Source organism: Bombina bombina, chromosome 4, assembly GCF_027579735.1.
Source record: "Bombina bombina isolate aBomBom1 chromosome 4, aBomBom1.pri, whole genome shotgun sequence".
NCBI classification, from domain to species: Eukaryota; Metazoa; Chordata; class Amphibia; order Anura; family Bombinatoridae; genus Bombina; species Bombina bombina.
Genome location: NC_069502.1, coordinates 147,754,993 through 147,782,039, shown reverse-complemented (window position 1 = coordinate 147,782,039; position 27,047 = coordinate 147,754,993). Strand labels below are relative to the sequence as shown.

At 38.3% G+C, this 27,047-nt stretch overlaps 1 protein-coding gene across 1 annotated transcript in view; it reads right to left on the bottom strand.

Annotated features, from left to right (window-relative positions):
- SMC6 (structural maintenance of chromosomes 6) overlaps nt 1-27,047 on the bottom strand; it is an 869,177-nt gene that overhangs the window by 482,793 nt on the left and 359,337 nt on the right. The window contains 2 exon segments of the mRNA XM_053711237.1: nt 12,974-13,138; nt 18,245-18,333. Of these exon segments, the coding sequence (XP_053567212.1) occupies nt 12,974-13,138; nt 18,245-18,333 (254 nt within the window).

The window sequence follows — 27,047 nt, the reverse complement described above, 5'->3', positions numbered from 1 at the left end:
ACCTGAACATAAATAAGCTCTCCTTAGAAAGGATTCAAGCTTCCTATCTAAAGGATCCTTAAAGGAAGTACTATCCGCTGTAGGAATAGTAGTACGTTTAGCAAGAGTAGAGAAAGACCCATCAACTTTAGGGATTTTGACCCAAAATTCTAATCTATCAGATGGCACAGGGTACAATTTCTTAAACCTTGGAGAAGGAGTAAATGAAGTACCCAGACTATTCCATTCCCTAGAAATTACTTCTGAAATAGCATCAGGAACTGGAAAAACTTCTGGAATAACTACATGAGGTTTAAAAACTGAATTTAAACGCTTATTAGATTTAGTATCAAGAGGACTAGACTCCTCCATATCTAATGCAATCAACACTTCTTTAAGTAAAGAACAAATAAACTTCATCTTAAATAAATATGAAGATTTATCAGTGTCAATATCTGAAGTGAATCTTCTGAACCAGATAGATCCTCATCAGAAACAGATAAGTCAGAATGATGGCGGTCACTTAAAAACTTATCTGAAATATGAGAAGTTTAAAAGACCTTTTACGTTTACTGGAAGGAGGAATAACAGACAGAGCCTTCCTAATAGAATTAGAAACAAATTATTTTACATTAACAGGGACATCCTGAACATTAGATGTTGAAGGAAAAACAACAGGTAAAGGATTATTACTAATGGAGACAATATCTGCGTTAGAAAGCTTATAATGACAACTAACAGAAACTACAGCCGGAGGAACAGTTACCAAAAGTTTACAACAGATGCACTTAACTTTGGTAGAACCAGCATCAGGCAGCGTCTTTCCAGAAGTAGATTCTGATCCAGGGTCAGGTTGTGACATCTTGCAATATGTAATAGAAAAAAACAGAATTTATGTTTACCTGATAAATTTCTTTCTCCAACGGTGTGTCCGGTCCACGGCGTCATCCTTACTTGTGGGACATTCTCTTCCCCAACAGGAAATGGCAAAGAGCCCAGCAAAGCTGGTCACATGATCCCCCCCAGGCTCCGCCTACCCCAGTCATTCGACCGACGTTAAGGAGGAATAATAGCATAGGAGAAACCATATGGTACCGTGGTGACTGTAGTTAAAGAAAATAAATTATCAGACCTGATTAAAAAACCAGGGCGGGCCGTGGACCGGACACACCGTTGGAGAAAGAAATTTATCAGGTAAACATAAATTCTGTTTTCTCCAACATAGGTGTGTCCGGTCCACGGCGTCATCCTTACTTGTGGGAACCAATACCAAAGCTTTAGGACACGGATGAAGGGAGGGAGCAAATCAGGTCACCTAAATGGAAGGCACCACGGCTTGCAAAACCTTTCTCCCAAAAATAGCCTCAGAAGAAGCAAAAGTATCAAACTTGTAAAATTTGGTAAAAGTGTGCAGTGAAGACCAAGTCGCTGCCCTACATATCTGATCAACAGAAGCCTCGTTCTTGAAGGCCCATGTGGAAGCCACAGCCCTAGTGGAATGAGCCGTGATTCTTTCGGGAGGCTGCCGTCCGGCAGTCTCGTAAGCCAATCTGATGATGCTTTTAATCCAAAAAGAGAGAGAGGTAGAAGTTGCTTTTTGACCTCTCCTTTTACCTGAATAAACAACAAACAGGGAAGATGTTTGTCTAAAATCCTTTGTAGCATCTAAATAGAATTTTAGAGCGCGAACAACATCCAAATTGTGCAACAAGCGTTCCTTCTTTGAAACTGGTTTCGGACACAGAGAAGGTACGATAATCTCCTGGTTAATGTTTTTGTTAGAAACAACTTTTGGAAGAAAACCAGGTTTAGTACGTAAAACCACCTTATCTGCATGGAACACCAGATAAGGAGGAGAACACTGCAGAGCAGATAATTCTGAAACTCTTCTAGCAGAAGAAATTGCAACTAAAAACAAAACTTTCCAAGATAATAACTTAATATCAACGGAATGTAAGGGTTCAAACGGAACCCCCTGAAGAACTGAAAGAACTAAATTGAGACTCCAAGGAGGAGTCAAAGGTTTGTAAACAGGCTTGATTCTAACCAGAGCCTGAACAAAGGCTTGAACATCTGGCACAGCTGCCAGTTTTTTGTGAAGTAACACCGACAAGGCAGAAATCTGTCCCTTCAGGGAACTTGCCGATAATCCTTTTTCCAATCCTTCTTGAAGGAAGGATAGAATCCTAGGAATCTTAACCTTGTCCCAAGGGAATCCTTTAGATTCACACCAACAGATATATTTTTTCCAAATTTTGTGGTAAATCTTTCTAGTTACAGGCTTTCTGGCCTGAACAAGAGTATCGATAACAGAATCTGAGAAACCTCGCTTCGATAAAATCAAGCGTTCAATCTCCAAGCAGTCAGCTGGAGTGAAACCAGATTCGGATGTTCGAACGGACCCTGAACAAGAAGGTCTCGTCTCAAAGGTAGCTTCCAAGGTGGAGCCGATGACATATTCACCAGATCTGCATACCAAGTCCTGCGTGGCCACGCAGGAGCTATCAAGATCACCGACGCCCTCTCCTGATTGATCCTGGCTACCAGCCTGGGGATGAGAGGAAACGGCGGGAACACATAAGCTAGTTTGAAGGTCCAAGGTGCTACTAGTGCATCCACTAGAGCCGCCTTGGGATCCCTGGATCTGGACCCGTAGCAAGGAACTTTGAAGTTCTGACGAGAGGCCATCAGATCCATGTCTGGAATGCCCCAAAGTTGAGTGACTTGGGCAAAGATTTCCGGATGGAGTTCCCACTCCCCCGGATGCAATGTCTGACGACTCAGAAAATCCGCTTCCCAATTTTCCACTCCCGGGATGTGGATAGCAGACAGGTGGCAGGAGTGAGACTCCGCCCATAGAATGATCTTGGTCACTTCTTCCATCGCTAGGGAACTCCTTGTTCCCCCCTGATGGTTGATGTACGCAACAGTCGTCATGTTGTCTGATTGAAACCGTATGAACTTGGTCCTCGCTAGCTGAGGCCAAGCCTTGAGAGCATTGAATATCGCTCTCAGTTCCAGAATATTTATCGGTAGAAGAGATTCTTCCCGAGACCAAAGACCCTGAGCTTTCAGGGATCCCCAGACCGCGCCCCAGCCCATCAGACTGGCGTCGGTCGTGACAATGACCCACTCTGGTCTGTGGAATGTCATCCCTCGTGACAGGTTGTCCAGGGACAGCCACCAACGGAGTGAGTCTCTGGTCCTCTGATTTACTTGTATCTTTGGAGACAAGTCTGTATAGTCCCCATTCCACTGACTGAGCATGCACAGTTGTAATGGTCTTAGATGAATGCGCGCAAAAGGAACTATGTCCATTGCCGCTACCATCAACCCGATCACTTCCATGCACTGAGCTACGGAAGGAAGAGGGACGGAATGAAGTATTCGACAAGAGTCCAGAAGCTTTGTCTTTCTGGCCTCTGTTAGAAAAATCCTCATTTCTGAGGAGTCTATAATTGTTCCCAAGAAGGGAACCCTTGTTGACGGGGATAGAGAACTCTTTTCCACGTTCACTTTCCAGCCGTGCGATCTGAGAAAGGCCAGGACGATGTCCGTGTGAGCCTTTGCTCGAGGGAGGGACGACGCTTGACTCAGAATGTCGTCCAGGTAAGGTACTACTGCAATGCCCCTTGGTCTTAGCACAGCTAGAAGGGACCCTAGTACCTTTGTGAAAATCCTTGGAGCAGTGGCTAATCCGAAAGGAAGCGCCACGAACTGGTAATGTTTGTCCAGGAATGCAAACCTTAGGAACCGATGATGTTCCTTGTGGATAGGAATATGTAGATACGCATCCTTTAAATCCACCGTGGTCATGAATTGACCTTCCTGGATGGAAGGAAGGATAGTTCGAATGGTTTCCATCTTGAAAGATGGGACCTTGAGAAATTTGTTTAAGATCTTGAGATCTAGGATTGGTCTGAATGTTCCCTCTTTTTTGGGAACTATGAACAGATTGGAGTAGAACCCCATCCCTTGTTCTCTCAATGGAACAGGATGAATCACTCCCATTTTTAACAGGTCTTCTACGCAATGTAAGAACGCCTGTCTTTTTATGTGGTCTGAAGACAACTGAGACCTGTGGAACCTTCCCCTTGGGGGAAGTCCCTTGAATTCCAGAAGATAACCCTGGGAGACTATTTCTAGCGCCCAGGGATCCAGAACATCTCTTGCCCAAGCCTGAGCGAAGAGAGAGAGTCTGCCCCCCACCAGATCCGGTCCCGGATCGGGGGCCGATATTTCATGCTGTCTTGGTAGCAGTGGCAGGTTTCTTTGCCTGCTTTCCCTTGTTCCAGCCTTGCATTGGTCTCCAAGCTGGCTTGGCCTGAGAAGTATTACCTTCTTGCTTAGAGGACGTAGCACCTTGGGCTGGTCCGTTTTTACGAAAGGGACGAAAATTAGGTCTATTTTTTGCCTTGAAAGGCCGATCCTGAGGAAGGGCATGGCCCTTACCCCCAGTGATATCAGAGATAATCTCTTTCAAGTCAGGACCAAACAGCGTTTTCCCCTTGAAAGGAATGTTTAGTAGCTTGTTCTTGGAAGACGCATCAGCCGACCAAGATTTCAACCAAAGCGCTCTGCGCGCCACAATAGCAAACCCAGAATTCTTAGCCGCTAACTTAGCCAATTGCAAAGAGGCGTCTAGAGTGAAAGAATTAGCCAATTTGAGAGCATTGACTCTGTCCATAATCTCCTCATAAGGAGGAGAGTCACTATCGAGCACCTTAATCAGTTCATCAAACCAGAAATATGCGGCTGTAGTGACAGGGACAATGCATGAAATGGGTTGTAGAAGGTAACCCTGCTGAACAAACATCTTTTTAAGCAAACCTTCTAATTTTTTATCTATAGGATCTTTGAAAGCACAACTATCCTCTATGGGAATAGTGGTGCGTTTGTTTAAAGTAGAAACCGCTCCCTCGACCTTGGGGACTGACTGCCATAAGTCCTTTCTGGGGTCGACCATAGGAAACAATTTTTTAAATATGGGGGGAGGGACGAAAGGAATACCGGGCCTTTCCCATTCTTTATTAACAATGTCCGCCACCCGCTTGGGTATAGGAAAAGCTTCTGGGAGCCCCGGCACCTCTAGGAACTTGTCCATTTTACATAGTTTCTCTGGGATGACCAAATTTTCACAATCATCCAGAGTGGATAATACCTCCTTAAGCAAAATGCGGAGATGTTCCAATTTAAATTTAAAAGTAATCACATCAGGTTCAGCCTGCTGAGAAATATTCCCTAAATCAGTAATTTCTCCCTCAGACAAAACCTCCCTGGCCCCCTCAGATTGGGTTAGGGGCCCTTCAGAGATATTAATATCAGCGTCGTCATGCTCTTCAGTAACTAAAACAGAGCATCCACGCTTACGCTGACAAGGGTTCATTTTGGCTAAAATGTTTTTGACAGAATTATCCATTACAGCCGTTAATTGTTGCATAGTAAGGAGTATTGGCGCGCTAGATGTACTAGGGGCCTCCTGAGTGGGCAAGACTCGTGTAGACGAAGGAGGGAATGATGCAGTACCATGCTTACTCCCCTCACTTGAGGAATCATCTTGGGCATCATTGTCATTATCACATAAATCACATTTATTTAAATGAATAGGAATTCTGGCTTCCCCACATTCAGAACACAGTCTATCTGGTAGTTCAGACATGTTAAACAGGCATAAACTTGATAAGAAAGTACAAAAAACGTTTTGAAATAAAACCGTTACTGTCACTTTAAATTTTAAACTGAACACACTTTATTACTGCAATTGCGAAAAAACATGAAGGAATTGTTCAAAATTCACCAAACTTTCACCACAGTGTCTTAAAGCCTTGAAAATATTGCACACCAATTTTGGAAGCTTTAACCCTTAAAATAACGGAACCGGAGCCGTTTTAAGCTTTAACCCCTTTACAGTCCCTGGTATCTGCTTTGCTGAGACCCAACCAAACCCAAGGGGAATACGATACCAAATGATGCCTTCAGAAGTCTTTTATAAGTATCAGAGCTCCTCTCACATGCGACTGCATGCCATGCCTCTCAAAAACAAGTGCGCAACACCGGCGCGAAAATGAGACTCTGCCTATGCTTTGGGAAAGCCCCTAAAGAATAAGGTGTCTAAAACAGTGCCTGCCGATATTATTATATCAAAATACCCAGAATAAATGATTCCTCAAGGCTAAATAAGTGTTAATATCAATCGATTTAGCCCAAAAAATGTCTACAGTCTAAATAAGCCCTTGTGAAGCCCTTATTTACAATCGTAATAAACATGGCTTACCGGATCCCATAGGGAAAATGACAGCTTCCAGCATTACATCGTCTTGTTAGAATGTGTCATACCTCAAGCAGCAAGGACTGCAAACTGTTCCCCCAACTGAAGTTAATGCTCTCAACAGTCCTGTGTGGAACAGCCATGGATTTTAGTTACGGTTGCTAAAATCATTTTCCTCATACAAACAGAATTCTTCATCTCTTTTCTGTTTCTGAGTAAATAGTACGTACCAGCACTATTTGAAAATAACAAACTCTTGATTGAATAATGAAAAACTACAGTTAAACACTAAAAAACTCTAAGCCATCTCCGTGGAGATGTTGCCTGTACAACGGCAAAGAGAATGACTGGGGTAGGCGGAGCCTGGGGGGGATCATGTGACCAGCTTTGCTGGGCTCTTTGCCATTTCCTGTTGGGGAAGAGAATGTCCCACAAGTAAGGATGACGCCGTGGACCGGACACACCTATGTTGGAGAAACAACATATAAAGCAAAATTATCAAATTCCTTAAATGACAGTTTCAGGAATGGGAAAAAATGCAAAATAAACAAGCCTCTAGCAACCAGAAGCAATAAAAAAGTGAGACTTAAATAATGTGAAAAAAGGTGGAGACTAGTATGACGCCCAGATTTTTTGGCGCCAAGTACAACGCCCAGATTTTTTGGCGCCAAGTATGACGCAACATCCTCTGACGTCAAAAAACGACGCCCACATTTTTTGGCGCAAAAAAACGTCTAACACACATACGTCAAAAAATGACGCAACCACAAACAAACTTCCGGCATCAACTATGGCGCCGGAAATGACATTTTGCGCCAAAAAAGTTTGCGCCAAGAATGAAGCAATAAATTGAAGTATTTTCTGCCCCCGCGAGCCTAACAGCCTGCAGGGAAAAAAGTCAATTGAAAATTCTTAAGGTAAGAAAAAATGAATTATTCATATGCATTATCCCAAATAATGAAACTGACTGTCTGAATGAAGGAATACTGATTATCCTGAATCATGGCAAATATAAGTTTAAACACATATATTTAGAACTTTACATATAAAGTGCCCAACCATAGCTTAGAGTGTCATAAATAAAATAAGACTTACTTACCCTAAGACACTCATCTACATATAGTAGATAGCCAAACCAGTACTGAAACGAGAATCAGTAGAGGTAATGGTATATAAGAGTATATTGTCGATCTGAAAAGGGAGGTAGGAGAAGAAATCTCTACGACCGATAACAGAGAACCTATGAAATAGATCCCCTAGAGGAAGACCATTGTATTCAAATAGGCAATACTCTCTTCACATCCCTCTGACATTCACTGCACTCAGAGGAAAACCGGGATCCAGCCTGCTGCGAAGCGCATATCAACGTAGAATCTAGCACAAACTTACTTCACCACCTCCATGGGAGGCAAAGTTTGTAAAACTGAATTGTGGGTGTGGTGAGGGGTGTATTTATAGGCATTTTGAGGTTTGGGAAACTTTGCCCCTCCTGGTAGGAATGTATATCCCATATGTCACTAGATCATGGACTCTTGCTAATTACATGAAAGAAATCAATGTATCTTATGTATCCAAAAGGATTTTTTAAGTTCTTATATTTCTTGAAATCACTAAAGAAACCTATCACACTAAGCCCTGAATTGATTATAAGTAGCATCAAAATCTAAATCATATAGAAACTAAATGAAACATGGTTATACTAATTGGGAACTAGTGTAGTGGTTAAGTGAATGGTCTTACAACCAATAGTCCCAGGGTTCGAATCCAAGATTGTAAGTAGACTAATAATTTAAAATAATGATTTTTCTCTCTATGTAAAGTATTGAATCAAGAATTAAAGTAAATTTAATTCAAGAAATTAGGAAAGGACTATAGCGCAATGGGTTAAGAGTCAGGTTTATAAAAATATAAGGCTGTGAGTTCGATTCCAGCACTAGCCGAAATTTTAATGAAGGAAAGGATTCAATCATAAACAAATTAAGTGAATTCCACTCGGGAAACCTGAAAACCAATGTAGTACACTGGTTAAGGAGCCAAGTCTACAATATGAGAGGCCATAAGATCGAATCTAACCTTAGTAAAAAAAATATTTTTTTTTGAGTTATGAAGTAATCGTTTTTATGCTTATTATTTTTTTAAGTTAAAGAAGAGTTTGTTTATTTAGAGCCATTATTAGTAACATATTACCCTAAATTATATATATTTTTTTCACTTGAATTTACTTAAGCTTATTTCTGTGGGGATATACAAGACTTAGTAATAACGGTATGCAAGGTTATTTATTGAATTTGGATAGGTGGTAATAATTTTATTTGTTTATGAAGGCAATATGAAACGGATTTAACATTGAGGATACACTATAGGGCAGTACATGATTAGGCACAATTTAATACACACTTGGGAAAAAAAGATTAAGAGAAGGAGGAAAATTAAATGGACAACAAGATGACGAAAGGGTTAATAAAAAATCCCATAAATAGGTTATCCCAGCTGGAAGAAGGGTGTGCACACTTTAAAGAATCAAAGGAGTTTTTCTTCAAGACGACTACCAAACAACATAACCTGCACCCGGTGGGATCTAGGTAAGCAGATTGACAAGAGACCGCCCTAATTGCCGGAACCCCGGGTAAGTGTTAACCAGGAAGCAAACTTTGCACCTGCTGTGCAACTTTGAAACAGACTTTGCATTTGTTAAATTGAAAGAGTTCAAATACGTAAAAAAGAGCAAACAGCTAGAACTCAGGATATACTGCTTACCATCTGTTACGAACTTCCTTTAATGCACCCATGAATGTGCAAGTCACTTTGAACACATTGTATTGAAAATCCTCCACACCTAAAGACTGTAACCCTTTGTGGATTGACAGCACGTCGTATCATTCAATCTATCACAACAGGGACAATATAGTGTGTGTTAACAGCCTATTTTATAACTATGCACTTGAACAAGTGAGACCTACTATGCCAGATTCATGATACAAGAACAACTGCTAAAGAAATTGTTTCATAAGTCTGTATGCTTTTTAAAATATATTGTCACAGAGACATTTGAGTTTTAATAATTTTTTAAGAAGGATTGACACCGGTGTCTTATTATCATTATTTAGGTGATATTGTCTTAAACCTGTACTGAATTTTATATGAGTAATTGTTCTAATTTGTATATACATATATTGATTAAGTATATGTTTTTTCTGCCATTTAATGTAGATATAAGCTTGAATAAATACGTTGTATTTGGAAGTATATCCCTCCAGCAATTTGCACATTTTTTCTATTTCGGGCTATTTCTGTGTTAGTTTTGACCCTTTTTTATTTACATAGAATCTGTATCTAGATATTTACTGGTAACCAGATAGCCTTTGGCGCCACCTCCAACCTTTTTGTAAAATTTGACTTCTTGTTTTGATTGCACTAGTGGTGAGAAGTGCAATTAGGAGGATAGGCATTTTTGGTTCAGCCTATTCAGTTTACACATATCGTTTTACTTAGAGGAAACTATGAAGCAAGTAAAAGGCAACACAGGAGCTAAATTTACACAAATGCTCAAGCAGTCTGTCAGTTAGCCTGTTCTAGCTAAGCAAGCAAAGAAAACCAACTGCCAAATTTTAAGTTTATACATAAATCCCTGTATAAAACATAAGCCCCACACACATACTAATAAAGTATTTCAACAAAATTAGCCCAAAGAGGAAAAATAAAGGGAAGATTAACCCCTAGTCTCAACATACATAATGTGCCTGCCCACTGCCAAAGAGAATCCTGTAGGATTTTTAAAATGTCCCCATCTACTGCATATGACATTTTTCAGAAGTGCAAGTCTCCAAGACCTAGAAGACAAAAGCACTTACCTGCAGTCTAGCTGTCCGGCAGGAAGACAGCTCACAAGGCGTGAAAGGACACATATTCCTTACAGAGACCTGTAGAAAAAGAAAGAACATAGTAACCAACCCTGGCTTTCTGTACCATGGGCAACTCTACTCTACTGAAAAGATTGACGTGGACTCAGCTAAACCCAAATCCTTGCTTGCAGGGAAAAGTACCCAAAAAAGGAATTCATTTCTTCAGACACCAAATTTCACCTCCTCCATTGACAGAGGCAAAGAAAATGACTGGGGATTATGGGTAGGGAAGTGACATTTAACAGCTTTGCTGTGGAGCTCTTTGCCTCCTCCTGCTGGCCAGGAGTGATATTCCCACTAGTAATTGAATGATGTTGTGGACTCTCCATATCTTAGGAAAGAAAAATTGATTCCAAACAAAGGCACATGTCCAAATGCCTGAGGGCATGGCACATGCGGAAATTCATGACCCTTAAAAAGGAGCCAGCTTCCTGTACTGGTACTTGAATAGAAAACAATTAAATACATGGTGTCTATGTGGAGACTGGATGTTCAGAGTACTCCAGCTGACTCCCTTCAGTAATAACTGCAACTTCTAGCCTGATAAAATGGCATACTTGCTGAGTTTTATTGAAGTAGTAGTTATTAGCAGATGGATTCATCTAGAGTACTCTGAACGTCCAGTCTACAGAGAGACCATTCCTTAGGTGTTCAAATCCAAGTGATTATATTTATCTATCAGGCTTATCTTGCATCATATATAACAATCCCCCAGTGAGACTGGAGACTAAACTCACCCCTAGTTCTCTGACATATTAAAACACTCACAGGGAGAAAATTATGTTCTGTAGTATATTATTTCAGGACAAGTAGTGGAACACAGTGAATGTGAGAGTAAAACAAAAACTCTTACTGCTTCTGATGGAAGTCGGAAATCCGGTCCTCGGGGAGCGCAGTTGAGACTCAGCAAGGTTCTCTACCTTTATTACTGCTCCGCTGGCTGCAAGCTTACAAACCATTCATCTGCGGTGTGCATCTCTCCTCTCCCCTCCGTCAGACTTCCCCATCGCCACTGTTCACTGCTGCTCCCCAGCTCACCGGTATCTGAGGCGTCCAAGCGCCCTTTTGATGACGTCACCTCCACTGCTTCTGTCCATCCGATATCCTCGGCATACGTTGTCTCCCTGTGTGCGCCCAAACCTTCTAGAGATGTTACTTCAGTGCTCTACTCACGGCTCAGGTACAATCTTAGATAAACTTTGCTAAGACCATATTCAGCTGGGCAGCACACAGTCTGGGAGACACAGAAACGATCATATTTGAATCTGAACAGCTCCCCTTGCTTTACCCTTGAGTAAAATAGTACACACCGGTACCATTTAAAAATAATAAACTCTTGATTGAAGAATCTAAACTAACACCTCACTTTACCTCTTCCTATCACTAACACAGGCAAAGAGAATGAATGGGGCGGGAGGGAGGGGAGGAGCTATATATACAGCTCTGCTGTGGTGCTCTTTGCCTCCTCCTGCTGACCAGGAGGCGTAATCCATAAGGATGAAATCCATGGACTCGTCATATCTCGTAAAAGAAAAACGGCTTTTACACCGTAATCATAGCTATGATTACGGCATAAAAGCCGAAACGCGTCAGCTGGGTGGCTGACATCAGAAGACTTCACATGTTCATTTTTTTAAAACAAATCAAATTAAAGCAAAGTTTTATTTAAGAGTGTATGATTATCTTGCATTATTTTATTTTTTTAGAAGGTTTTCCTGGTGCAAGCTTGTGGTTTCAAACTGAAGGAGAATGGAAAAGACTGGACCCTCATTGGATATTTATATCTGGACTTTTTTTGCTTCTTTGACTTTCTACTTTTGGTTATATAGTTTTCTTGTTATATTTATTAAATACTGGAGCATACTCCTTCCTAGCAGATTGTTTAACATCTTATTTGCGGATGTTCTTTTTGTTAAATTAGCCTGTAACTATCAATCAAGATGAATCACGGTACTTTTAGCATCAAAGTTAAAAGAATGTTTTTATGCACATTTTTTTTTTACCATTTTATTGATACTGAAGAGAAAATGTTTTTGACAAACCTCAATCTATCTTTTGGCCTCCACATAGAAAAACTTGCATTTAAACTCTATCCAAAACTAGGTGCCCTGTACAGAAACAAATCCTGCCTCAGCCCTACAGTAAAGGAAAAGATTGTACAGCAAATGCTGTTGCCAATCATGGATTATGGAGATGTAGTATATGCATCTGCACCTCAAACTCACCTTAATAAACTAAATACACTGTATAACTCGTTCTGCGCTTTGTGCTACAATGTAACTACAGAACCCACCATTGTGACATGCTAAAAGAACTAAACTGGCTGTCACTGGAATCCAGACGCACCCTCCATCTTTCCTGCCTTGTGTTTAAGAGCCTTTCTGAGAAGCTCCCACCCTACCTGAGCAGAATGCTCTCCCCTGCTATTCCCACCTCCTACAACCTCCGATCCAGTACCAGCACATTATTTAGCTTGCCTCAATACAAAAAGAAAGCAGCTAATTCCTCCTTTTCCTACAGAGCACCACATTTATGGAACGACCTCCCGCACACTTTAAAACCTTCCCCAAGTCTAAAATCCTTTAAGAGATCCCTCTCTGCATATCTCAAAACAGAATGCACCTGTCATGGTTGATTTTATATTTCCTACCTGTTCTATGTTAAATTCTGCATATGTTATGTATTAATATTGTTTTTGTATTGTTGTACCCTATTGTATCAATGCAATGTTTTGTGGACCCAGGACATACTTGAAAACAAGAGAAATCTCAATGTATCCTTCCTGGTAAAATATTTTATAAATAAATAAATAAAGTATACAAACCCTAATCTATTACGCTCTTCCTTATACTTAAAAATTGCTTGCTGAAACTGGTCTATTTGCTCATTAGTAGTAATTTCTTGATCACGAAGTGCTCTTATGTTTTCCTTAAGTTGGGATATTTCTCTTAATCTTTCCATTTTATCTTCTTCAGACATGCGATCTGAGCTAATAAAAGAAAATATTTATTACTTTAAATGCTATAAAGCATAGTGCCCTAATTTAAAAAAAAATATTAATACAGTAAATCTCACAAAACAAATAAGCATTAAAGGAATATATTTTAAAACAATTCTAATATAAAACAAGAAAACAAAAAGTTTTTAAGTTATTAAAGGCTTTTCACTAAATATAACAGTGAAAAGGAAGCGTAGAAAAAAAAATATCTCATTTATGTAATAGCGTTTTTAAAATATCAATAGCAAGAGGCAAATATACGTAGAACAACAACCAGAAGCAAATAAAAAACAAAATTTATGCTTACCTGATAAATTTATTTCTCTTGTGGTGTATCCAGTCCACGGATTCATCCATTACTTGTGGGATATTCTCCTTCCCAACAGGAAGCTGCAAGAGGATCACCCACAGCAGAGCTGTCTATATAGCTCCTCCCCTAACTGCCACCTCCAGTCATTCGACCGAAGACAAGCAAGAGAAAGGAGAAACTATAGGGTGCAGTGGTGACTGTAGTTTAAAAATAAAAAACACCTGCCTTAAAATGACAGGGCGGGCCGTGGACTGGATACACCACAAGAGAAATAAATTTATCAGGTAAGCATAAATTTTGTTTTCTCTTGTAAGGTGTATCCAGTCCACGGATTCATCCATTACTTGTGGGATACCAATACCAAAGCTATAGGACACGGATGAAGGGAGGGACAAGGCAGGCGTTTAAACGGAAGGCACCACTGCCTGTAAGACCTTTCTCCAAAAAACAGCCTCCGAAGAAGCAAAGGTATCAAATTTGTAGAATTTAGAAAAAGTATGAAGCGAAGACCAAGTCGCCGCCTTACAAATCTGTTCAACAGAAGCCTCATTTTTAAAAGCCCATGTGGAAGTCATCGCTCTAGTGGAATGAGCTGTAATTCTTTCAGGAGGCTGCTGGCCAGCAGTCTCATAAGCTAAGCGGATTATACTTCTTAACCAAAAAGAAAGAGAAGTTGCTGAAGCCCTTTGGCCTCTCCTCTGTCCAGAGTAGACACCAAACAATGCAGATGTTTGACGGAAATCCTTAGTAGCTTGTAAATAAAACTTTAAAGCACGAACTACGTCAAGATTGTGTAAAAGACGTTCCTTCTTTGAAGAAGGGTTAGGACACAGTGACGGAACAACAATCTCCTGATTGATATTCTTATTAGATACCACCTTAGGAAGAAACCCAGGTTTGGTACGCAAAACTACCTTATCTGCATGGAAGATCAGATAAGGGGAATCGCACTGTAAGGCAGATAACTCTGAAACTCTTCGAGACGAAGAGATAGCTACCAAAAACAGAACTTTCCAAGATAAAAGCTTGATATCTATGGAATGCAGAGGTTCAAACGGAACCCCTTGAAGAACCTTAAGAACTAAATTTAAACTCCATGGCGGAGCAACGGGTTTAAACACAGGCTTGATTCTAACTAAAGCCTGACGCCAGACGCTTGTGCAAAAGAATAGACAGAGCAGAAATCTGTCCTTTTAAAGGAACTAGCTTACAATCCCTTCTCCAATCATTCTTGGAGAAAAGATAATATCCTAGGAATCCTGACTTTACTCCATGAGTAACCCTTGGATTCACACCAATGAAGATATTTACACCATATCTTATGATAGATTTTCCTGGTGACAGGCTTTCGAGCCTGTATTAAGGTATCAATGGCCGACTCGGAGAAACCACGCTTTGATAAAATCAAGCGTTCAATCTCCAAGCAGTCAGACGCAGAGAAATTAGATTTGGATGGTTGAAAGGACCCTGAAGTAGAAGGTCCTGCCTCAGCGGCAGAGTCCATGGTGGAAGGGATGACATGTCCACCTGATCTGCATACCAAGTTCTGCGTGGCCACGCAGGTGCTATCAAAATCACTGAAGCTCTCTCCTGCTTGATCTTGGCAATCAGACGAGGGAGCAGAGGAAACGGTGGAAACACATAAGCCAGGTTGAAGGACCAAGGCGCTGCTAGAGCATCTATCAGTGCTGCCTTGGGATCCCTGGACCTGGATCCGTAACAAGGAAGCTTGGCGTTCTGACGAGACGCCATGAGATCCAGTTCTGGTTTGCCCCAAAGTTGAATCAACTGCGCAAACACCTCCGGATGGAGTTCCCACTCCCCCGGATGAAAAGTCTGTCGACTTAGAAAATCCGCCTCCCAGTTCTCTACTCCTAGGATATGGATAGCCGATAGATGGCAAGAGTGAACCTCTGCCCATAGAATTATTTTTGAAACCTCCAACATTGCTAGGGAACTCCTTGTTCCCCCTTGATGGTTGATGTAGGCTACAGTCGTGATATTGTCCGACTGAAATCTGATGAACCTGACCGCAGCAAGCTGAGGCCAAGCCTGAAGAGCATTGAATATCGCTCTTAGTTCCAGAATGTTTATCGGAAGAAGTGCCTCCTCCTGAGTCCACGAGCCCTGAGCCTTCAGGGAGTTCCAGACTGCAACCCAGCCCAAAAGGCTGGCATCTGTCGTTACTATTGTCCAATCTGGCCTGCGGAAGGTCATACCCTTTGACAGATGGACCCAAGATAGCCACCAGAGAAGAGAATCCCTGGTCTCTTGATCCAAATTTAGTAGAGGGGACAAATCTGTGTAATCCCCATTCCACTGACTGAGCATGCAGAGTTGCAGCGGTCTGAGATGTAGGCGGGCAAACGGCACTATGTCCATTGCCGCTACCATTAAGCCGATTACTTCCATACACTGAGCCACTGAAGGGCTAGAAGTAGAATAAAGAACACGGCAGGAATTTAGAAGTTTTGACAACCTGGCCTCTGTCAGGTAAATCTTCATTTCTACAGAATCTATCAGAGTTCCTAGGAAGGAAACTCTTGTGAGAGGGGATAGAGAACTCTTTTCTTCGTTCACTTTCCACCCATGAGACCTCAGGAATGCCAGAACAATGTCCGTATGGGACCTGGCGATTTGAAAATTTGACGCCTGTATCAGAATGTCGTCTAGGTAAGGGGCTACTGCTATACCCCGCGGCCTTAGGACCGCTAGGAGTGACCCCAGAACCTTTGTAAAGATTCTTGGTGCCGTAGCTAACCCAAAGGGAAGAGCCACAAACTGGTAATGCCTGTCTAGGAAGGCGAACCTGAGAAATCGATGATGATCTCTGTGTATCGGAATGTGAAGATAAGCATCCTTTAAGTCCACGGTAGTCATATATTGACCCTCCTGGATCATAGGTAGGATGGTTCGAATATAATTTAAATGTAGACATATCAGAATCAGGTTGAAGTGTCTTCCCTGAGTCAGAAAAATCACCCACAGATAGAAGCTCTCCTGCCTCGGCTTCTGCACATTGTGAGGGTATATCAGACATAGCTACTAAAGAGTCAGAGAGCTCTGTATTTGTCCTAGCCCCAGAGCTGTCTCGCTTTCCTTGTAACCCTGGCAGTTTGGACAATACCTCTGTAAGGGTATGATTCATAACTGCCGCCATGTCTTGTAAAGTATACGCAATGGGCGCGCTAGATGTACTTGGCGTCCCTTAAGCAGGAGTTATAGGTTCTGACACGTGGGGAGAGTTAGTCGGCATAACTTCCCCCTTGTCAATTTCCTCTGGTGATAAATCTTTTAAAGCCAGAATATGGTCTTTATAACTTATAGTAAGATCAGTGCATTTGGTACAAATTCTAAGAGGGGGTTCGACAATGGCTTCTAAACATAATGAACAAGGAGTTTCCTCTATGTCAGACATGTTTAACAGACTAGTAATGAGACCAGCAAGCTTTGAAAACACTTTAATTAATGTGAAAAAGCAGAATATAAAAAAAGGTACTGTGCCTTTAAGAGAAAAAAACAAACACAAAAACTGCAAAACAGTGAAAAAAGCAGTTAACTATGAAATTTTTACAGTGTATATAATAGACTAAAATAGCATTGCACCCACTTGCAAATGGATGATTAACCCCTCATGCTCAAAAACGAAGCAAAAAAACGGTAAAACCGTTATAACAGTCACAAGCAAACTGCCACAGCTCTACTGTGGCTCCTACCTTCCCATAAAACGACTTTTGTAGGCACAAAAACCGTTTACAGAGGTCCAATATGTCAGGGGACTCCTTCAGGGAAGCTGGATGTCTCAGAATGTAAAAACGACTGCGCAATTAGAGCGCGAAAATAGGCCCCTCCCACCATGCCCTCAAAGTCAGAAGGCCTTAAAAAACTACTCCTAGGAGTAAAATAACAGCCATGTGGAAAACTAGGCCCCAAATAAAGATTTATCACCCTTAGTAAAAAAACGTTCTTTATAAATCCTGCAAACGTTTAACTTAATAAGCCATAAGAGCAAGTAACATGATTACCCTTTACTGCAAGCATGATGCCAGTCGTTTGTTAAATCACTGCAATCAGGCTTACCTTAAATAAATCAGGCACTGTCAGCATTTTCTAGACTTCTTATCTCTCTAGAAAATAATATACTGAACATACCTCAGGGCAGTTAATTCTGCAGGCCGTTCCCCCAGCTGAAGTTTTCCCATACTCTTCAGTTATGTGTGAGAACAGCAGTGGATCTTAGTTACAACCTGCTAAGATCATCAAAAACCTCAGGCAAAACTATTCTTCTAATTTCTGCCTGAGGTAAAAACAGTACAACGCCGGTACCATTTAAAAATAACAAACTTTTGATTGAAGATAAACTACACTAAGTCACCACATATCTCTAGCTACTTCCCTTGTCGAGAGCTGCAAGAGAATGACTGGAGGTGGCAGTTAGGGGAGGAGCTATATAGACAGCTCTGCTGTGGGTGATCCTCTTACAGCTTCCCGTTGGGAAGGAGAATATCCCACAAGTAATGGATGAATCCGTGGACTGGATACACCTTACAAGAGAAAAAATAATAATAATACTTTGTTAAACGCTGGTTGTGGTACCATTTATTAATTAGTAGCGAATCTTGCATTTATAAAGAGTAATAACAGAAGATTACATTTTATGTACAGTCTAGAAAACATTACAAATAATTTCTGCAATCCTAAATCAACGCCTTTGTTCAGGTAGCAATATCAATGTAGGTTTATAAGAACCACTCCATTGAGAAGATAAAAAAATTACAAAAAAGTACCTTTTTTCTAGCTCCTCAATACGTCTATGAAGTTGCTCTGACTCTCTTTCCAATCGTTTCAGTTCCATTTTCTGTCTGTTATACTTAAGCTATAATGGCAGAAGATATAACAATTTAGGCAGTTTTATAACAAAGATTATGCCATACTGCTTAGATAATCAACCGACTAACACAATCTTCATCCAGTAGGAGACTAGTATATTCTTAAAAGATATTAAACACCAACGTATAACAAAGTATTTTATACAAATAGTCAGCCACCATAATACCCACAACTTCCATGCACTGAGCAACCGAAAGAAGAGGATTCAGCTGCAGAAGGGCTCAGGCCTAATGCAGCTTCAGTCTGCATTGACCTGTCATGGACAAATATATAGTTACTGAGTCGAACCCCAGAAAAGATACAAGATTCTGATGAGTTAAAGGGACAAGAAAAAGAGAGTGTGGAGTGATATGTAGATAAGACTCAACTGGCTTCCCCAAATCTGATATGCTCCCAATATCAGATAAGTTGAAATGTGCAAAACGGTGGGTGTGGGGAGCGCTCTAAAAGAGCTGTGAGTATAAACTGTGATTAAAATATGTATAAACTGTGATTAGAATATATATAAATATTCCAAAATTATAATTATAATATCTCACAAATTTTTTGTTATACAGTATATATAATTTCCTTTATATAATTCTCTTTAAAACGTGTTGTTGGTGTATTGATTCAGATGCAATTAACAATGTGCTGGTTTGTTGAAAAAATAGTGTGTGACTTGTGGTGTTTAATAAGTGTCTCTTCAAAATTCTTAAAAAAACAAAAAGCTAACTTGCAAAAATCTTCAAGGGTAACTTGCAAAACTCTTCTATTTCTTAGAAATATGTATTGATAATAGGTGTGTATCCACTGTGTATTATCCGTGTATTAACACTATACCTCTAAATGGATTAATCAACAAAATAGTACTTCTAAATGAATAAATAAAATAAACAAAATCGTTATAAGTTTAAAAGACGTTTACTAAGATATTTAAAAAAATAATAATAAAAGTTGTATCTACTGTCATATATGGTGGTACCATGCAGGCAAGTTTATCTGTTTAGAGCATATAGGGGTACATCCTTATCATAAAAAATTTCTGAAAGTTCGGATTTTTTTTAGCTGCGGAGTAAAATTCAAACAGCGGTAAAGCCGCTTGGAGAACTCAACCTATCTATACAAGCACTCTTCCCAGAACCCAAGGTAAAACTAAGAATACAAACATGGAGGTAAGGAATATCAGAGGTCCGGTTAGGGGGAAAATAAACTGTAAACTTCCACCAGCACAGTACTGCATTTGGATTTTAACTGCTTCAGAAAAAGTTGTGGCCACAACTTAAGGGAATCACAAGGATTACAAATCCGAACTTTCAGAAATTTTTTATGATAAGGATGTACCCCTATATGCTCTAAACAGATAAACTTGCCTGCATGGTACCACCATATATGACAGTAGATACGACTTATTATTTTTTTTTTAAATATCTTAGTAAACGTCTTTTAAACTTATAACTATTTTGTTTATTTTATTTATTCATTTAGAAGTACTATTTTGTTGATTAATCCATTTAGAGGTATGTTAATACACGGATAATACACAGTGGATACACACCTATTATCAATACATATTTCTAAGAAATAGAAGAGTTTTGCAAGTTAGCTTTTTGTTTTTTTAAGAATTTTGAAGAGACACTTATTAAACACCACAAGTCACACACTTTTTTCAACAAACCAGCACATTGTTAATTGCATCTGAATCAATACACCAACAACACGTTTTAAAGACAATTATATAAAGGAAATTATATATATAACAAAAATTTGTGAGTTAAAGGGACAGTCCAGTCCAAAAAAACCTTTCATGATTCAAATAGGACATGTAATTTTAAACAACTTTCCAATTTCCTTGTGTCACACTTAGATGATACATTAATTGGTTCAGAGCCAGATGAAAAGAGGGAGTCTGAACCAGAAGGTCGACCGAGTAAGGAACTACTGAGATCCCCTGAGTTAAAACTATAGACAACAAAGATATCAGCAATTTTGTAAACATTATGGGTGCTGTAGCAAGACCAAATGGAAGAGCCACAAACCGATGATGCTGGTCTAGAAAAGCAAATCCCAGGAACTTGACATGACCCAGTGAATAGGGATATTTAAATAAGTCTATGGTAGGCATAAACTGACCACCTACACTAAAGTTTGAATTGTCTCCATCTTCAGTAGGAACTTTGTTTAATATTTTCAGATTCAAAATAGGCCAAAAAAGTACCTCTTTAATTATGTCAAGGTATATGTAAAGATTAATAAATGTATATACATATTTTGATCATATGTTTGACTGGTCATTAGAAAATGATTCAATTCATTCAGAAAATTTACTTGAGACTCCTGTCCCATCCTCCCACATTCAGTACACAAAATTTAGAATGCATCCAATAAAACTTTTGGTCTAATTAACCTCTATCTTGGAGGAAGATCAGAGTTTAACTGTGGAGATAGGATAGGGCCATTAAATCATTTCAAAGAAAGGACTGTTCCCAAAAGATGTTCCACTGAGGTGTGAATTTAAATCTCTATCAGATAATCGCTGACCCCTATCTCTACTAAAACCATCTGTATTTTGTGTCTCATAAGTTTTGGATAACAACAATTCTATTTACTATAAAACCCCCCTTGCCAAATAGTTTTAGCTGAATGAAAACCTGTTTATCCTAATGAAAAGATAACATAGTCTTTAAAGCCAACAGCCCTATAGGGGAACAGCAAACAGAGAATGGATGGAGACAAAGTTCTGAGCATAAACTAGATAAGCTAGTCAAAATCCCTAGGAACTGATAATTAACATAGACTTGTTAAGTAATCCCTGATGTGTCAAATATACAAGCACTGAACCATGGACTACAAAAAAAAAATATATATATATATTTTTTCTCTCTGTTCTAGAAATCTAATGAAAATTATAGGAACAAATCAAGTAAAATATACTTATAGGATAAAAATAAATATATATTTTAATGGATATGAGACTGTCTAGTTATGTGATATTAAATATAAACACATGAATATATATGGAAAATGAATTAAAATGTTTGTAATAGATTAAAAGGCAATTGAAATAAACCCATTGTTAAAAGACAGCAGAGAAATTAATACATGTGTGTATATATATATATACATATATTCAGACAACATATTATATTAATTAAATAATTGCTGCAGTGAATAGATATATGAAAAATAGATTCAAAACTGTAATAATCCCATTGTTTAATTAGATGTAACATAATTTTTCTATTTTTCAGATGGAGTGCCTGCATGGGATAACTGAATCATGTCATATAATTATCTACTAGATGTTTGTGAAAGTTTAGACACAGCTCTGAAAATATAACAGATGTATAAACGCTATTAATCTTGAATAGTTAGCAATATAAATGGCTTTAATATAATATAATGGTATTTGGTATAGAAATGATCAGAAAATTCATAAGATACTACCCTATCTAAAATTAATATTATAAGTGATTGATGCAGGAAGTTATGGTCTGATAAATAACCACTTCATAGAAATATTGTAAAATGTGTAGAAATGTTTAAATATGAATTTGTCTGTGATATCACACTGCCACCCGAGGGCCAGAACCCAGTATAGCAGTTAAGGAACTTAACAGTTTAAAGGATGCATTTCCATGGTGACCGAGGGCCAATCCAAATGGGATGGTCAGATCTTGTAGGGCCACTCCCATGGTTTCATCAATGAATGAAAAACTTATATAAGTATTAAGCAGGAGCGAGAAAGAGGACAGACACAGATTTTGCTGACTTGAATTATCTACTGCTGGGCGTTCGAAATACATTCATTCTGAGCAAGCTGAATTTTTCTTATTGATTGCAAAATTTACTTATATATTTTCTGAGATGAAACAAGGAATCCTTGGTAACTGAACTATCAATTTTGGTCATTTTTGTAACGTATATATATATATATATATATATATATATATATATAAATATATATATAAAGAAAGCGGGTTGCAATTAATATTTTAACACAGATATATGCATAATAGCTGTAGTTTAAAGTATAGTTGAGAGATTTATAAAGAGCAGTTTATATTTAGTTTATATTCACAGTCTGTATATTGTTAAACCTATGTTTCTTGCATGCTAAGTAATTTATCTGTGAAATTTCTGTTGCTTTAAATTAGAATTGTGTTAGAATCAAATGCATCTAAATAGCTGTGTAAATATATATATTGTCCTATTGTTTCTTAGCACTGTTAATGGTATTGCTGAATATTAGTAGCTGTTATTTTAAGTCTCACTGTGATATTTTAAATGCAACTCTGAAAGAAAGGCTATTGTGAATAAGGCCAGTCCTAAAGGTAAACGTGTATGAACTCTGCATAGCATATTTTAAATAGTTTTTGTTTTAACGCATATAGTGTTGACTCTTATTCTGATTCTTACAAATATATATTTCAATGTGCTCATAAATATTTACTAATAAAAAGAATTCAGGTATTTATATTAATTTTATTGTCTTAGCAAATGTATGTTTGATTGTGGGTTTTAGTTTAAAGAAAGATTGTTAAATATATCAGTTATAACCCTGCTATATACTAACATATTATTTGGAGAGTAAATGCTAGGATTCTTATAAATATACTGACAATTAGTTATATAAAGAGATTTGAATAAAACCTTTGGTTTAATTCTGAAGTTGAAACTGGAGTAATCACTTCTATTAATTTCAGATCTCTCACACAAGTCAAAAAAGATTGGGCCTTTAAAGGATCTCGAAACAGAAACACATCTAAACTGAGGAGGCCTTAAACATATTTTCCCCAGGGAAAATATGTGCAATACCAAGGGATCCGGAACAGATTCCACTCAAGTCTCTGAAAGAGTCTAAATAAAGAGAATCCATCTTCTCCCCTTCTAGGTCTAGCATGGGTGACCGCACGTTCACACGGTCTTTGAAGGCTGGGGTAGCCTTCATGGACTGTTTGTTTTGCATCAAGAAAGGCTGGACTCCCAGGAAGATTCGGAGTAAACAAAAACGCCCTGAAGATCTTACCTTACCCTTAGAGTTTTTATTTTTTTTATCTTGGGTCAGAAAAGCCACCCACGTGACTGTGGCAATAATAGCATCCAGTCACAAACAGAGATTTACCCTGAAAAACATAAATTATGCTTACCTGATCATTTAATTTCCATCGTTACGAGGAGAGTCCAAAGCTTCATTCATTACTTGTGGGAAACAAATACCCAAGCTCTAGAGTACACTGAATGAAAAACGGGAGGGTAAAAAGGAGGCGAACCATATTTTGAGGGCACCACAGCCTGCAAAACCTTTCTCCCAAAAGCTGCTTCAGCCGAACCAAAAACGTAAAATTTGTAAAACTTTGAAAAATTATGTGAGGACCAGGTAGCTAAATTCTGAGAAGGATAAGACTCTTAAGCGCTACTGCTTAATTACCCGATATGGAAAGATAGACTTACTATGTAATTTGAATCAATAAATTCTGTTTATTTTGAACAAAATATAGATACAAACAGTTAGATCTAAAAGTTTGAAATAAAAATATAGTCTAAATCACTGTTAGTTAAAACAAATATTTAAAACAGATAGTTAAAACAAATAGGTTGGCCAACCTAAAAACATGAGTCAGATGAATCAATATAATATGCTATAATCTCATAGATGTATTGAATAAGCAAGTTAATATATTTATATATGTCTGGATATATTTGAGCCTAGGTAAAGATTGCAGATATTATTTGTGGATCTGATGTGGCGCAATTTATGATACAATAAAGTATTCACAAAGAATATTTGCAATGTTTAGCGATATTTATTTCAGTGTAAAAATAAAAACATACAAACAATTTTCATCCATAGTATCAGCCTTAAACGTATAAATGATTACATAAAATAATTTAGTAAAATACTGAAAAGATGAAAGTCTTTTTGTAGAGAACCTGGAAATAGCAGTATACTGCTTAAGCTGGTAAGTGTTAAAAGAGTGGAAGTCTTTATTGCGGCAATTGTATGCTCGACAATGAACTGCTTATTAAGCTTCGCTGTTATGTCCTTCGTAAATGTTTATGTGTGGGTGTGTCACTAGGCAAGTTTTTGGAGTCGGCAAAAGTAAAGTTATAGAGTACTGCTTTGTGATTGGCGTGATCCGCTTTTTACATGAACTTTCTTAATGTACTCACAGTTACAGGTGTCTTTAGCGTTTTTTTCTGTTCGTCTATCTCTGTTTTGATTTTCGTGTTGTCCCTTTTTTTTGAGTGCCTTTTGTCTACACTGTGTGTTCGTGGTGGAGTGAATGCTGGAATAGTTGCAATGGTGTGTGGTTACTGTTACCACTCCTAAATCTTCCAAATAGCAGGGAGTTAGCTCCGTACTCTCTTTGTTTCAGAGTACTTCCCTTTGCAGGTGTCAGCAGGTTCCTTCTTGCTGGCTGTTATTAAGTGTGCTTCTGTTGTATCTTGGCGGTCCGAAAAAAAGGACTAAGTAGTTTGCGGTTTATTTGTGGAAACGCTTAATGTTCCTTTCAAGCGTTATGTTTGTAAATCAGATCAGATGTTGGCTTTGCGGTCCACTACAAAAGTGAACTTGTGGAAATCTTCAAGGTAGCAAGGAGTTAGCAGTAGTTTGCGGTTTATTTGTGGAAACGCTTAATGTTCCTTTCAAGCGTTATGTTTGTAAATCAGATCAGATGTTGGCTTTGCGGTCCACTACAAAAGTGAACTTGTGGAAATCTTCAAGGAAGCAAGGAGTTAGCAACGCGTTTCAGCTGTTTAAAACAGCCTTTTTCAAGCATGTCCTTGCCATTGTGTGTGTAGGGTTTTTATACCCCATGTTGTGATTCTATTGGGTTCCATCTGTTTCATACGGTGCATCCTATTGGTTGTTGTGTGGATACTTTTGATTGGTTCCTGATGTATCTTATTCCTCATTTAGTTGCCACATTTGTTTTTGACAAGAGTAACAATGTATCTCTTATGTTTTGTGATAAGTTTAACTTGATATTTTGGATGATCGTAATCAGTATTGTTTTCAATTATTCCAATATAAATATAAACATTTTTGACAAACATATGTACATTACTATAGTCTTATCCGAAAATCTTTCCTTATGGGGTTGGTGAGTCAGTGTACAATTTTAATAAAACGTAGTAAAACTATATACGGGGTTGGATGTTTTTGCTTATGCATTTTAGATGTTTTCTTTCAAAAGGGTGTTTGTTCGTTAGTTCAAAAAAGGTTAAATAATCTGATTTCAGGATAGTGTTTACGTTTAGATATGGGATGAAATATATTTTATTTAGGATTATTTTGTTTGATCTTTCACAATCGGTTGAAAGATACATCCTCATTTAATTTGGCATATTTGTAATATTTCTAATTGTGAACTTCCTCTATATATGTTCTTGTATGATCTTTTCTAGTCTCAAAATCGAAGGTTTGTGTATTTTTATTCAGTCTTTCACTGTCGTTTATTGAAAGATGCATTTTAAATTACATCGTCATTAATCACTGTCGTTTTTTTGAAAAGTACATTTTCATTCTATAATCTGGTGTTTAACCGATATATCCCACCTATTTTCGTTATTGCTGCAGTTAGTTCTTACTTGGTCTTTTGTGCTCTTTTGTTGAAAAACAAGTGCTTTCCCATTTTTATTGTTGTATTCTTGGTACAGAGATAGATAATGCATAATTGTCAATAGTGTTAAACTGTGAAATATCTCCTTAGATTTTTCTTCTAGTTTTTAGGTTTTTGTTCTCTTTTAACGTTTGTTGCAAGTGTGTGCAGCTTGGTTTTGTTACAAGAAAATATAATGAGGTTTTGTTTCAGTTAAATAATCTGATTTCAGGATAGTGTTTACGTTTAGATATGGGATGAAATATATTTTTTATTTAGGATTATTTTGTTTTGTTTGATGATGTATCTTTCAACAAACGATTGTGAAAGATCAAACAAAATAATCCTAAATAAAATATATTTCATCCCATATCTAAACGTAAACACTATCCTGAAATTGGATTATTTAACCTTTTTTGAACTAACGAACAAACACCCTTTTGAAAGAAAACATCTAAAATGCATAAGCAAAAACATCCAACCCCATATAAAATTTTACTATGTTTTATTAAAATTGTACACTGACTCACCAACCCCATAAGGAAAGATTTTCGGATAAGACTATAGTAATGTACATATGTTTGTCAAAAATGTTTATATTTATATTGAAATAATTGAAAACAATACTGATTACGATCATCCAAAATATCAAGTTAAACTTATCACAAAACATAAGAGATACATCGTTACACTCTTGTCAAAAACAAATGTGGCAACTAAATGAGGAATAAGATACATCAGGAACCAATCAAAAGTATCCACACAACAACCAATAGGATGCACCGTATGAAACAGATGGAACCCAATAGAATGACAACATGGGGTATAAAAACCCTACACACACAATGGCAAGGACATGCTTGAAAAAAGGCTGTTTTAAACAGCTGAAACGCGTTGCTAACTCCTTGCTACCTTGAAGATTTCCACAAGTTCACTTTTGTAGTGGACCGCAAAGCCAACATCTGATCTGATCTACAAACATAACGCTTGAAAGGAACATTAAGCGTTTCCACAAATAAACCGCAAACTACTTAGTCCTTTTTTTCGGACCGCCAAGAAACAACAGAAGCACACTTAATAGCCAGCAAGAAGGAACCTGCTGACACCTGCAAAG